Raw genomic sequence first — 12,693 nt, 5'->3', positions numbered from 1 at the left:
TATGGCAACATAAACAAAACATAACTGTACAAACAGAACCCCGAACAGCCCTGACACGCTACATAGCCCCCACCTAAGGGGTCAGTCGTCCCCGACGACCCCATTGCCCCACACAAAGTCCTGCAAATGTCCAAGTGCCTTCTTTTGGCGCACCGGCCGATCACGACCGGCGGGGGAAAAGTTACTCGGGTCAGAACATGGGGTGCCACCATCATCCCACTTCTGACGCTAATGTGGCGAGCTCAGACAACGAGGAGACGGATGTGTCGTTTGGTCTTGCTTCCCATGAGCTAGCCAGGGAGCACAGCCGTTTATTGACATCTGCAGAAGAACACTGCCGCTAGCTAACTGCTCAGCGCGCAACCGCACAACAACAACAACACACAGGGCGCCCTCTGACCCCGGAAGGACACACCGTCGCAGCGAGAGGGCGTCACCCGTCACTATGGCAACATAAACAAAACATAACTGTACAAACAGAACCCCGAACAGCCCTGACCCGCTACAATATGCTGCTGAGAATATAGCCCAGAAGAAGCGTATAGTATAGCTTTTATTTTGGAAAGAGCCATTTCTCTGTAATAAACTCTCTTTTCCAAAGATGAGTGTTTCCTCAATCAGATACAGGTGTTACCGCGCCAGATCCGCGGCCCCGACCGTAGTAAGGAAACCTCTGGCAGTTACTTGAAGGTTCCGTAACTGACTCGTAGCCGGCAACAGCTTACTATACAGGTCAACTCCGCTAGCAAAAAGATCGAAGGAGGCGTAGGAAACTGCTTCACCGAACTTTATTTCTTCTCTAAGGCACGAACACCGCATACAGTGGGCTGAAACAGTTTACTCACAGCGAGCATCGCCGACACAACTCTGGCTGTCGAGGGAGTTATTATATTCCTTTTATTTATTTTCTTTTCGTCTCTTCTGTAGCTAACCGTTACTTTTTCCCCTTCTCCGCTCTCTCTCTTCACACACACCAGGCAGTCCCGCTACACACATCCCGAATACATTTCCCATCAGGCTTCATCCTTAAAGGGCCATGCCTGTAACACAGGGCTTGCAAAATCGCTAGCCCGACGTCCCGGGGCTAGCGATTTTTCCAGTCGGGTTACCAAAATCTCTCTCTGCCCTGCCCGTCGGGCTATCATAGGAAGGAAAAATATATGTCAATGCTTTTGCATTCTTTCGGAAATGTAGCTGGGTAATTATGTCATTGGCATCGGTGAGCCACTGTCAATATGTGACATATTCAAATCGCGTTTGAATTTGCGCTTGTTTTTTGCTTTCACTTTGCAAATGTCCAGGTGCCTTCTTTTGGCCCACCGGCCGGTCACGACCGGCGGGGGAAAAGTCACTCGGGTCAGAACATGGGGTGCCACCATCATCCCACTTCTGACACCAATGTGGCGAGCTCAGACAACGAGGAGACGGAGGTGTCGTTTGGTCTTGCTTCCCGTGAGCTAGCCAGGGAGCACAGCCGTTTATTGACATCTGCAGAAGAACACTGCCGCTAGCTAACCCTGAGCCACGGGTTGACCGTGGCTCAGGGTTAGCTAGCGGCAGTGTTGGGAAGCGTATCTGTAACCGGAAGGTCGCCGGTTCGATCCCTGGGCTCTCTGTCCTGGTCGTTGTGTCCTTGGGCAAGACACTTTACCCTACTTGCCTACTGGTGTTGGCCAGAGGGGCCGATGGCGCGATATGGCAGCCTGGCTTCTGTCAGTCTGCCCCAGGTCAGCTGTGGCTACAACTGTAGCTTGCCTCCACCAGTGTATGAATGTGAGAGTGAATGAATAGTGGTATTGTAAAGCGCTTTGGGTGCCTAGAAAAGCGCTATATAAATCCAATCCATTATTATTATTATTATTAACTGCTCAGCGCGGCAACCGCACAGCAACAACACACAGGGCGCCCTCTGACCCCGGAAGGACACACCGTCGCAGCGAGAGGGCGTCACCCGTCACTATGGCAACATAAACAAAACATAACTGTACAAACAGAACCCCGAACAGCCCTGACCCGCTACAATATGCTGCTGAGAATATAGCCCAGAAGAAGCGTATAGTATAGCTTTTATTTTGGAAAGAGCCATTTCTCTGTAATAAACACTTTTCCAAAGATGAGCGATTCCTCAATCAGATACAGGTGTTACCGCGCCAGATCCGCGGCCCCGAACCGTAGTAAGGAAACCTCTGGTAGTTACTTGAAGGTTCCGTAACTGACTCGTAGCCGGCAACAGCTTACTATACAGGTCAACTCCGCTAGCAGAACACCCGGCAGAACATTATGTTATTTACACGGGTGCACATAAGTGGTCCGCATGTGCGCATTCGCTGTCAAAAACAAAAACGCGCACAAGATATGAAGTTGCAACGCGTGTTTGCATACATAAGATTTTCTGGAGGAGGACAGACATTTGTTTAAAACTCTTAAAGATGTCGAAGAAGCTCCTTTAAGCAATTACTTTGGTGTTCCTCTACCTCCAAAGAAATGTCAGAAGGAGTCCGAACCACAAAAGAAGCACGTATTCTCGGAAAAGTGGTTGCAGGAGGTGAGCTGGCTTCAAACAAATGATGAACGCACAGAGATGTGGTGTGGAATGTGCCGTGAAAATCCCACTCTAGCGGACAAAAACAGTGCTTTTTATATGGACGCAAACGCGCGTTGCAACTTCTTATCTGGTGCGCGTCTTTTATTTTGACAGCGAATGCGCACATGCGGACCACTTATGTGCACCCGTGTAAATAACATAATGTTCTGCCGGGTGTGTTGTTGGTTTTCTCTCGATTTCTGAGTCGACAAGCGCCTTTGTTACTGGGACCAGTCATTTTAAGAAAGGCCCCCATTAGAACCCATGAGAAATGCAAGAAATGCATTATTGCTCAGTCTGCAATATCTTTCCCAGAACAAACACCAATTGCAAATAACATACGAAAAATAAACCTGAAAAATCTGTTTAGAACAGTGTACTATGTTGCAAAGAGTGAACCACCATTGGCAAAATTTAGCAGTCTTTGCAAACTTCAAAAAGCAAATGGCCTAGATCTTGGTTCCACTTGCCTCTTACCCGTGACTTCAGCGGAAATTTCAAATTCAGGATCTGACACAGACTGATTCATGTCCTACACAGTTCTTACAAGTTCATAGAAATTTCTGTTCAATTAGAACCAAGTATTTGAGTTGATGATTGTAATTTTTATACAATGTTGTAATTTGTTTTTCAACAATTTTTTGATTAATGTTTTGTTTCCTTTACAATATTATACTTTAATGTATAATATTGTAAAGGAAACAAAACAGGAAACAAAACATCAATCAAAAAATTGCTCTCTTTTTTATTCGGGCTACTTACATTTACTTTGGGCTACCAAAAACTGAAGAGTCCCTGCCCGAAGGGCTACCAGGGATTTTGAAATTTTGAGAGCCCTGAGATATATTTATTTTTTAAATTACTTTTGTTTCAGCAACATTAAATTTAAAAACTGTACTTTTGAGTTAAAATATATATTTATAATTTTAATAAATGACAAATTAAAAAGGCATGAACATTTTTTTTGTATCGAAAAAATATCGAACCGTGACACCAAAGTATCGAACCGAACCGTGAATTTTGTGTATCATTGCACCCCTAGTAAACATAGGCACTGCTCATGCGCGTTTTACCCATATTCTATCGCAATATTTCATTTTCCTATCGTTGCCCAAAATTACACTGGTATTACTGTGAATGGTATGACATAGCCCAGCCCTACTTGGTGTTAAACCAGGAAGAGATTCAAAGTTAAATGGTGCTCTGGTTTAGTCTAAATTCATGTAGTGTCGATGTGTCGAAATTCATCAACATAGTTTAATAAAGCGAGAAAAAAAAAAATCTAAAATAACGTGGATTATACTAGTGAACTAGTATATTCAACTAGTGTTGAATTTGGACAGGAAAGGAAAAACAAAGTCAACAAAATGTAATAAATAAATTGTATAATGACCTGTTAAGTTAAGTACAACTACTACTGGCAGTATGTGGGAGGCAACAAAGAAAGAAAAAATCAAATTTTGTTTTGCACGCTTCTTAAAGCCTTGCATGACAGCTCAATGTTTGTGTGGGACATTTGGAAAAAAAAAAAACCCTCAAAAAAACATGATGGATCTTTAGTTTGGGGGAGGAGTCTCAAATGTAAGGCCCAGCAGCCAGAATCTGCCCTGTGAAGACTCAAATCCAGCCCACTGGACAGCTTAAGAAAATGTGAAGAAATGTATAGATTTAGAACCTTTAACTGTGTTTTCATGAGAGACTAACTCTGGACTTACTAATAGTGTCAATTTAAAAATATATATATATTTTATAGTTACAGGATAGTCTGCTTATATTAATAAACAATAAACCATCATGACTTCTTGTCATTTTATGCATGGAGTTTCACTGGTCTTCAGATCAAACTGGGCTGTATCTAGCCCATGATGTAAAATGGGTTTAAGGCTAAGCACAGAAAACGAGGGGACAGCTGTAGGGGAGGCTCCAATTTCAAATACTGGCTTCTTTTGGACTCTTCCACATTTCTGTCTACTGCAGGAACTATTTAGCTATTTTTAAAGCTTGTCTGATTCCATTAGCCTAATAATCCAGTGTTACTGGGTTATTTCTGAATGCCAGAACTAAAACCTTCTAAAATTCTCACAATATAAAAGCCTAGAAATATGCATGTCATGCATGACAAACAAATTGTAACATTATGTTGACAATAATGGGATTCTGATACAGTAATGCGGAGAAAGACAATACAGAAAGCATCATATTAGTAATAACATTTACAGAATGCTTGTATTAATGTTCTTGCAAATGTAAAAACAGAATGTGTGTGAAAAGGTAAAGGTTATTAAATATGGACATCAGCAAGCCTCCGGCACAACAGCAGTCTCATGTGCGTCATACTTATCCACTTCAACATAAAGTACATGATTCAAACACAAAAAAAACCCCACACCCTTCTCTTTATTCAGTGAGAATTTAATACACAAAGGAAAGAAGCAGCATGACTGCCCTCCTTGTAGATCAAAGCACATAAGCTCATTCTCAGTCTTCAAAGATATCCATGTCAAGCAGTTTTTGCAGCTATACAGAGAAGCTGGTACAATTCCTTCTTGCAATTCCAAAAAACACTTTTCTTTTAGGCTTTTCAAAACATACACTTGAGTAACACAGTACAAAAACTTTAAAAAGGTCTTGATCCTCTTTCTCTCCTCTGAAAATAATCTGTGTGCTGACCACTAACTGGGCAGCATATAATGCTAATCATAAGATCACTATCATCAGACTACATCCACCATCAGTTCAGTATAACAACACTAAAATGATCCTCATGTGAAAATTTCAAAGATTGTATGGTGCTGATAATAACATTTAGCATGCAATGGATGACATAGAAAAACCTGATCATACCACCTTTGAACACACATAAAGAATGTGGTACTGTTTCGATCACATTATGTTAAAACTGGGCACCAAGTTTATGAAAAAAAGCCATCCATTTTCTTAATCGCCTATCCAGTTTAGGGTAGTGGGTAGGGATGGGTACCGGTATCATAAACGGTAGTAACCAGACCGAAAAGCAGCGCACAAGCCGAGAAATGCGCCGTATTTGATAGCTTGCTGTGAGACCTCACACCGTGCACATCTACTGCGGGTGGGTTGTCTGCTATCGGACCCGGAGTTAGCAACATCCCCCAAAAACCCGAAGATTAGAGTCCTGGCCCCTAGCCCTGCCAGTGTAGCAGAAATGATGACAGATGATGATGCAGCAGCAGCCGTTCTTCTCTGGGTCAGTAGCTTAATGTTGTTCGTGTGTAATTTACGTTGAGTAGGCTAACCACGTTATTACATTAAATGCATGTAAGGTGAACTAGCAGACATCATCATAGCTACATGCGGCTGTCTTCTTGTTTGATGGCAGATACTCCCTTCACCCTGGCCAAAAAGGCTAAAATGACCAAAGAAAAAGTGGAAAACAGTTCAACATGAGAGGTTTTTGGACAAAGTTTGTGTTTTTTCCATTGTTTAAGCACTGCTTCCAGCCAAGAATGATACCATATCATTTTAATGGAGAGAGACAGAACAACAACCAAAAATCCAGGAAAAACAAAAAAAACAAAAAACATATTATATAAAAGTTATGAATTGATTTGCATGTCGTTAATGAAATAAAAATCTTGTCCCCTACAACCCCGCCAGAATCCCTGCTCCCACAGATTGGAATTTGACACAACCAACAAACCAATCAATCACAGAGACTCCTAATTTCAACTTGAAATGTGTATAAAGCGCACCTGTCCACAAAGTCCATTTCTTCCATTCCAACCTCTCCACCACCGTGGGCAAGACCAAAGAGCTGTCAAAGGACCTCAGGGACAAAATTCTGTAAAGATGAGTCGGCCAAAATCCCTCCCTCACACTCTCCTGCAAACTACAAGAAACATCTTACTGCCGTACTTCCCAAAAAGGGTTTCTCCACTGAAGAAAGTAATAAAGTCTCCAAATACCAAGTCATGCTTTGCATGCGGCTCAAATACTTTACATTTACTGACATACAAATCAATTTATAAATTTTATGTAATGCTTGCTTTTATTTCTGGAAAAAAAAAAAAAAAAAAAAAAACAACAACAAGAAATAGACATTTAAATCAAGCTTTCTAAATTAGGATCCCTCCAGCTGCTTCTCAGTGATTGCATGCTGAATATTTTTTCTGTAGGGCAATAGAGACAAATAAAAAATAAAGATTCATTAGTTCTCACAATGCATATTGACTCTGCAGTGCTAACTGGAAATCATGCCCTACAGTGCATTGGATCTGCTTAAGATAGGCGCATTTCAAATTGATATAAATTGCAGCCTATTAACTTTGCCTCCGAACACAGAAGATATCATATTGCATGTACTTTATTGTCTTTTATCCTAATTTTTGATCTGGACTCAATCACTTTGACTTCTGACTGAAATGGTAATGACCAGTCCCTCACTGAGTCTCCTCACCCAAACATGACTCAGTTCAGTTAGCCTTCAAAGAGTCTTGTAAGTAAAAGCCAGTTAGTGCCAAGAGTAGAAGAAAAGCTCACTGTCTGACAATCACAGAGACCTGGCATGACTTTTGCTGCCATGATGCCAGGTCTCTCTTGGAAACGAGATTTTTAATCTCAATGATTTTTTTTTTTTTTTTTTTTTAACCCGGAGAAATAAAGGACTAATAATTATAAAAAAAAAAGTTTTTAAAAATTACTAACAATGGTGACACAAAGGGATATTCAAGGTCATCCCTTGAAGTTCAGTTTACTACACAACTTTGGAACTTCTAAACTTGTCTGTATCTGTATCTAGTAAGAGTCTCTAAGATAGACCTCCCCATGTTAACCAAGCCTACCTTAGATATGAGCAAGAGAGAGATAGCTTAAGCCATACTGGCTTGGACATCACCTGAATTAAGAAGGAACCATCATGGACCCAGGCCCATGTGTGGTATGTACCACCAGCAGACAGAAGAAGTGACTGACATCCAGAAATCCTACCACTGACCAGACAAAGCTGGACTGAAAGTCAGCACTAATCATGGCAGGAACAAGCCGTAAGTACAAGATTCATAGAGGCAGGAGTCTACACTCAAGGCAAGACCCCAGGTGCAGGCTGCAGAAAGATGCTCCTGAGACAATTCAGCACATGACAGCCAGGTGCAAAAACGCCATAACCAAGTGGCCGGCATAATATACAGGAACATGTGTGCCGAGTATGCCCTAGAAGTCCCGAGGTCAAAATGGGTGGGTGGTTGAGCTAAGATCCTGTGCGACTTTCAGATAAAGAAAAACTGGAGATAGTAGTGATGGACAAGCAGAGGAAGACAGCGCAGTGATAGATGTAGCTACACCGAGTGATATCAACATCAGGAAGCAAGAGAAGTACCAAAGCCTGAGAGAGGAGAAGATGTGGAGGATGAAGGCAACAGTTGTCCCAGTGGTGTTCGGAGCACTCAGTGACCCCCAAGCTAGAACAGTGGTTCCAGTAGATCACAGGATCAACATCCAAGATCTTTGTCCAAATGAGCGCAGTCGTTCTGCACAGAACCCTCAAGCTCCCAGGCCTCTGGTAGACTACCCAAGCTTGAAGGATAAAGACCACCCACAGGGGTTAGATGGGGACTTTTTATATATTATATAAAAAAATGTATAACCATATGTTGGCAAATCAAAGGTATCTAAAACAATTGTTTTATTCTCTGTTCATTAAAATACAGCTAGCATAAGGTGTTCTCTTTTAACCACCACTCAGTGTTCGCTATAATGAACCTGTGTAATATATGGTGGTGGTTTAAATGAGGCATTCAAAATGCAATTTTGTAAGACAGAGTGTGGAAAGTTATGCATGAACAAAGGCTAAACTAAGCCTTAAAAAAGAAAAAGAAAAGAAATGGGTAAATTGTCAACTTGCTAAACTTTCTGCCATTGCCTTCCCATTGTTTGGAAATGTCACAGAGTCATACTGTGAAGGTCAATAGTTTAGAGCATAGAGAAGCAGACAGATACTTCAATGTTGCTAATTATAGAGGTTTTCAAACCATAAAGTTCATCTATAAAGTTGCAAAATATTTTCAGGTACAGGGTCAAAGTAGATGCAGAGCAGAAATACTGCCTGAGAATAAAGTGGCCCATAGTAAGAGCACCTCTACTGATTGTGACACACAAGCCATGAGGACTTTTTATTGTCCAAAAGTTTGCATAAAGAGTCTGCAATCAAAAGCAATCATATATATAGAAATATAAATATATATATAGAAATATTAGAACTAAGTGCTAGAGGCTGGTTAACATACCAGAGTAAGAAAATTGAGATTTCAGCTTCTTTAAAAAAAGGACTTCGAAGTTGCTGAGTCTTACAAAATATAACTTTATAATATGAATAGCCAGTTGTTTGGACAGAAACAAGAGCCCAATGCAGCCCCATGGACAAGGATTGAGATTTTGAAAAACAAAGACAATGTGGCTGTGTTAAGAGCAGCCAGAGCTGGAAAAACAAATTCTCTGCAGGGGTCAACCAGCATATTTCTACCTCATCATGGTGGCAGGAGTGCACAAAAAGCACAAATCTCAGATGGAAGCTCAATGTCATGCAGCATTCTCATCCCTACTACACTACTAAAGACCCACAAAGACAGAGCACAGATTTTTGGTATACCAAAAGAAGCAAAAGCCTGCATTCATGAGACTGCTACCCTTTCACAAGGAAGCTAATAATGGATGAATACGGGGATCTGAAGACTGTGTCTTGAAACTTGTTTTAATATTAATTAAGTTGGTTTCCAATTGTCATAGTTTGTTACATCATAACGTTTACTCTAACTCAAGTTATTAATGATGAGTGACTACTAAACAGGAACTTAGATTTTTTTGACATAGGAGGAATAAATTCAATACATTTTCAGGGGTGCCTTTGGGAACTGGATTTCGTGGAGAGTTAACAAAGAAGAGGTATACAGTTCTAGAGTTATCGGGCTTATATGGTTGATTGCGAGTCAGCTAATGTAAAGTTTTCTGATATTTCCTATGCATTTATTACTGATTACTATTAAAATGTTGAAAGTTAAACGTGTATATACACTCAAAAATAAAATTTACAGTCATCTTTTTATTACTCTTTAATCTCTTCAGTCTTTATCTACCAAAGGATCTCACCACCACCACCATCCTTGAAACAAACTACAGAAGGGACTTTGTTCAGTCCTTGGAGTGGGAACACAAACAAATCTGACATCTAACCAGGCTAAACTCTTCAGGGAAACTTGGTGGCAGCCGCTTGCCATTACTCTCATGATTGGATCAATATTAATACAGCGAGTGAGTCAGAGACCTTTTTTAAAGGTGTGGAGAATGGGAGAAATAGTAAAGCAAGTACTTCCCATTATTAGTTGTTTTTAGTGATAATTAAATGTGTCACCTTAAGAGAGCATTTAGTAACTAAATCCTCCTCCTGAATAATTGACTACATCTCCAGATACAAAAGCAACAGCTCTCCACCCATAACAGACATTAAAGCTAAAAGCATTAGATGCCTCCAGAGAGCTACTCCCACTACCAGTGCAGGGAGAAACACACAGAGAACAAAGTGTTTCCAATGTCAAACACGAAACACTCATGTTCTGTGCTGTCAGCTGTGGCTGACTGATAATACACTGAGTGCTGCTGATTTCCATATATGCACGGATATTTCATATTTGTACATTTTAACTACGAAATCAGAGAATTAAAGAACAGCGCCTGGCAGATAGCTGATGTAAAGCACTTTTGTAGTTCTATAAAGAGTTTTCCCTAAATATTTCTATATTTTTTCTATAAAATATGGACAATGTCATACACTGGTTCCATTGTGGACATTTGTCAGTCGCAGTGTAATAACCCTCTAAACCATACACTGCTTTGTCTGTTTACTTGAAACTGGACCATAAATTATCATCATGCTATACTGATTAGGACCTGAATCTAGCAACTAAGACAACAAACATAAATCAAGTGATCACTATGGCCACTTTCTCAAATGTCTACACGTGTATTTATCTGTTTTTGGCAATTTTAAGAGTTGCCCCCATTACCATATGGTTAGGGTGGAAGGTTTACAGCATTTCTAGAGCTTATATGAATCCTTCATATACAAGTATTTGGTCTTGTGCACTTCTTGTTGGTTATGCTCTGGGTTTCTGTGGGTAGGTTCATCTTCTGAATGCCTCCAGGATAAAATGAGGCAACTTTCTCCCTCTTCTACACAAGATGTTTGTTTCTGTTTCATGGTATTGCAAGCTGGATTTAAAATGTAAAAAACAGCTTGAAAACTTCACAGATGGCTTAAACTATAACTTGATGAACCTTATAATGTTGAATTTTATTCCAGCTTTAAAGATAGGGTGATGTCTTCTCCACTAACCTCAAAGTTTTAAATTAAAACCCCAGTTTCATTTTATTCATTCATTTTTCTTTTGCGTGTCTATAGGCACTCCAGTGTTTACACTGGACATTATTTACTCAATTTACTGCTGACTTGACTTGAATCCAGAAATCTGTATTTTGACTAGTGAATACATCGTAGCATGTTTAAATTCTACTTTTCATATCTTCTTTTCTAGCTGCTACGCTGTAAAGCACAACTCCATTTTTAACTGAAGGCATTTCTTTCCCATTGAAAAGCAGATTTAGCCAACACCCTCCTTGGTTTTTTGCCAAACTGGTGACAGGTTCTGTCTTGATTTAGGCATGTGAAAGACAATGGGAGATTAATAAAGATACAGTCAATGATCTCTAGGACAAATCACCCTCCCATGTCATCCTTGTTTCCTCAGCCTTGTCCTTGTGCCAAGGCCTCTTTATGATCTACCAGCTGACTGAGAGTAAGGAAAGTGCTGAGTATCCCACTAAAGCTCTCACACACCTTAAGCTGAATTAATCTTATGTTAACATTCAGCTGACGATCTGTCTGTTTGTGTGCATACAGTAAAACACTGTCACGCCAGACACAGCAACAACTTTTGCGTTATGACTACACTCATGCAGCATTGTGTGCATCTTCAGCTGTTTGTCAGTTTGAAGCCACATTAAAGCTTGCCAGTAGACACACCCACAACTTGTTCAGTGCGTCTGTGCCTTCTTTTATGCCTCTTGTATAACATTACAATCCCATAAAACTGACAACCACCACCACACTCAACGTGTTTCATTATGTGCCAGCAGGGCAATATACTGTACCGAAGGGAACTGTTGTTTTCCAGAAACAAAGACGTTAATGAGCTATAATGCACTTCATGTTCCTGAGGAATAGCAAAAAAAAAAAAAAAAAACTGGCACAAGAAAGAACTTTAATATGGGACCACAGTAACAGCACCTCTGCAGAGGTCAGTGCCTCACTCTGGTGTGTTGAGAAACAATAATGTACGAAGGCTTACCTTGTGTGACACGTGAGATCCCACGTGGAGAATTCATGGTCATCGAGGTTAGTGACTACCTTGGCTGCCCTTGGCCAGACGGCGTGACGTTTGATAGGAACCAGCTCTTGACCGATCTCCCGTGTGGGGTCACGACTGCAGCAGGCACCCATCCTTCGACAGCAAAACACTTCTTTGTTTAATGACTAGGTGGTTCAACTCTTACTGGTATCTCCTACAGGTTCCTGATTTGCTTCCCACCATGCCAGCTGTAAGCATCTTACTCCTATTGTCCTGTCCAGTGTCACCAGTCCTCTCTCTGTCCACTCCCCATTTCTGACCACCCTAGTACGCGTCAGATGATTTCTCTCTCCAGGCTACATTACAAATGTTTTGGTGGCCTGCCCCAGGCAACTTTGCCCTCCTCCTTATTCTGACAGAAGTGTTACTGTCTCCCACAGCTAGCCAGACTTTAAGGGCCACAACATTGTATCAAGCATCTTGTTGTTACTCTCTCTCACTGTTTCCATCTGAGGCCTTCAATCCCTCCTTTGTGTCTGTCCTCGTTTGCTCAGTGAGGAACACAGATGGGCGCCCCACACTTTCCAGTCCCGAGCTTTGCTTTTTCTTCATAGACAACAGTCATGTAGAAAAGAGTGAGACAAGTCAGTCCTACGCTGCAGCGATGTGTGGGCTTCTCATGCGGAGAAATTCAACAGTTGCAATAAGATTTGGCTCCATGTTTCCATTTGTAGGCTC

The 12,693-nt window shown here is 41.1% G+C and overlaps 1 protein-coding gene across 4 annotated transcripts in view; it reads right to left on the bottom strand.

Moving 5' to 3' along the window:
- Nucleotides 1-12,693, bottom strand: part of LOC147325130 (pleckstrin homology domain-containing family A member 7-like) — a 143,197-nt gene that overhangs the window by 115,582 nt on the left and 14,922 nt on the right. The window contains exon 1 of one of the 4 annotated variants that reach the window (XM_086299455.1): nt 11,956-12,240. The exons of the other annotated variants lie outside the window; for them this stretch is intronic. Coding sequence (XP_086155581.1) covers nt 11,956-12,107 — 152 coding nt within the window. The 5' untranslated portion in view covers nt 12,108-12,240. Of the gene's footprint in view, nt 1-11,955; nt 12,241-12,693 lie in introns of those variants that run through there. 4 annotated transcript variants of the gene reach the window in all.

This window comes from Aulonocara sp. 'chitande type north' Nkhata Bay, linkage group LG7 (genome assembly GCF_057382095.1).
Source record: "Aulonocara sp. 'chitande type north' Nkhata Bay isolate Kocher_YH1m ecotype deep benthic linkage group LG7, A_spYH_male_GT1.1, whole genome shotgun sequence".
Classification (NCBI taxonomy): Eukaryota; Metazoa; Chordata; class Actinopteri; order Cichliformes; family Cichlidae; genus Aulonocara; species Aulonocara sp. 'chitande type north' Nkhata Bay.
Note: the sequence above shows the minus strand (reverse complement) of the source record. Positions and strands in the feature narration are given on the sequence as shown.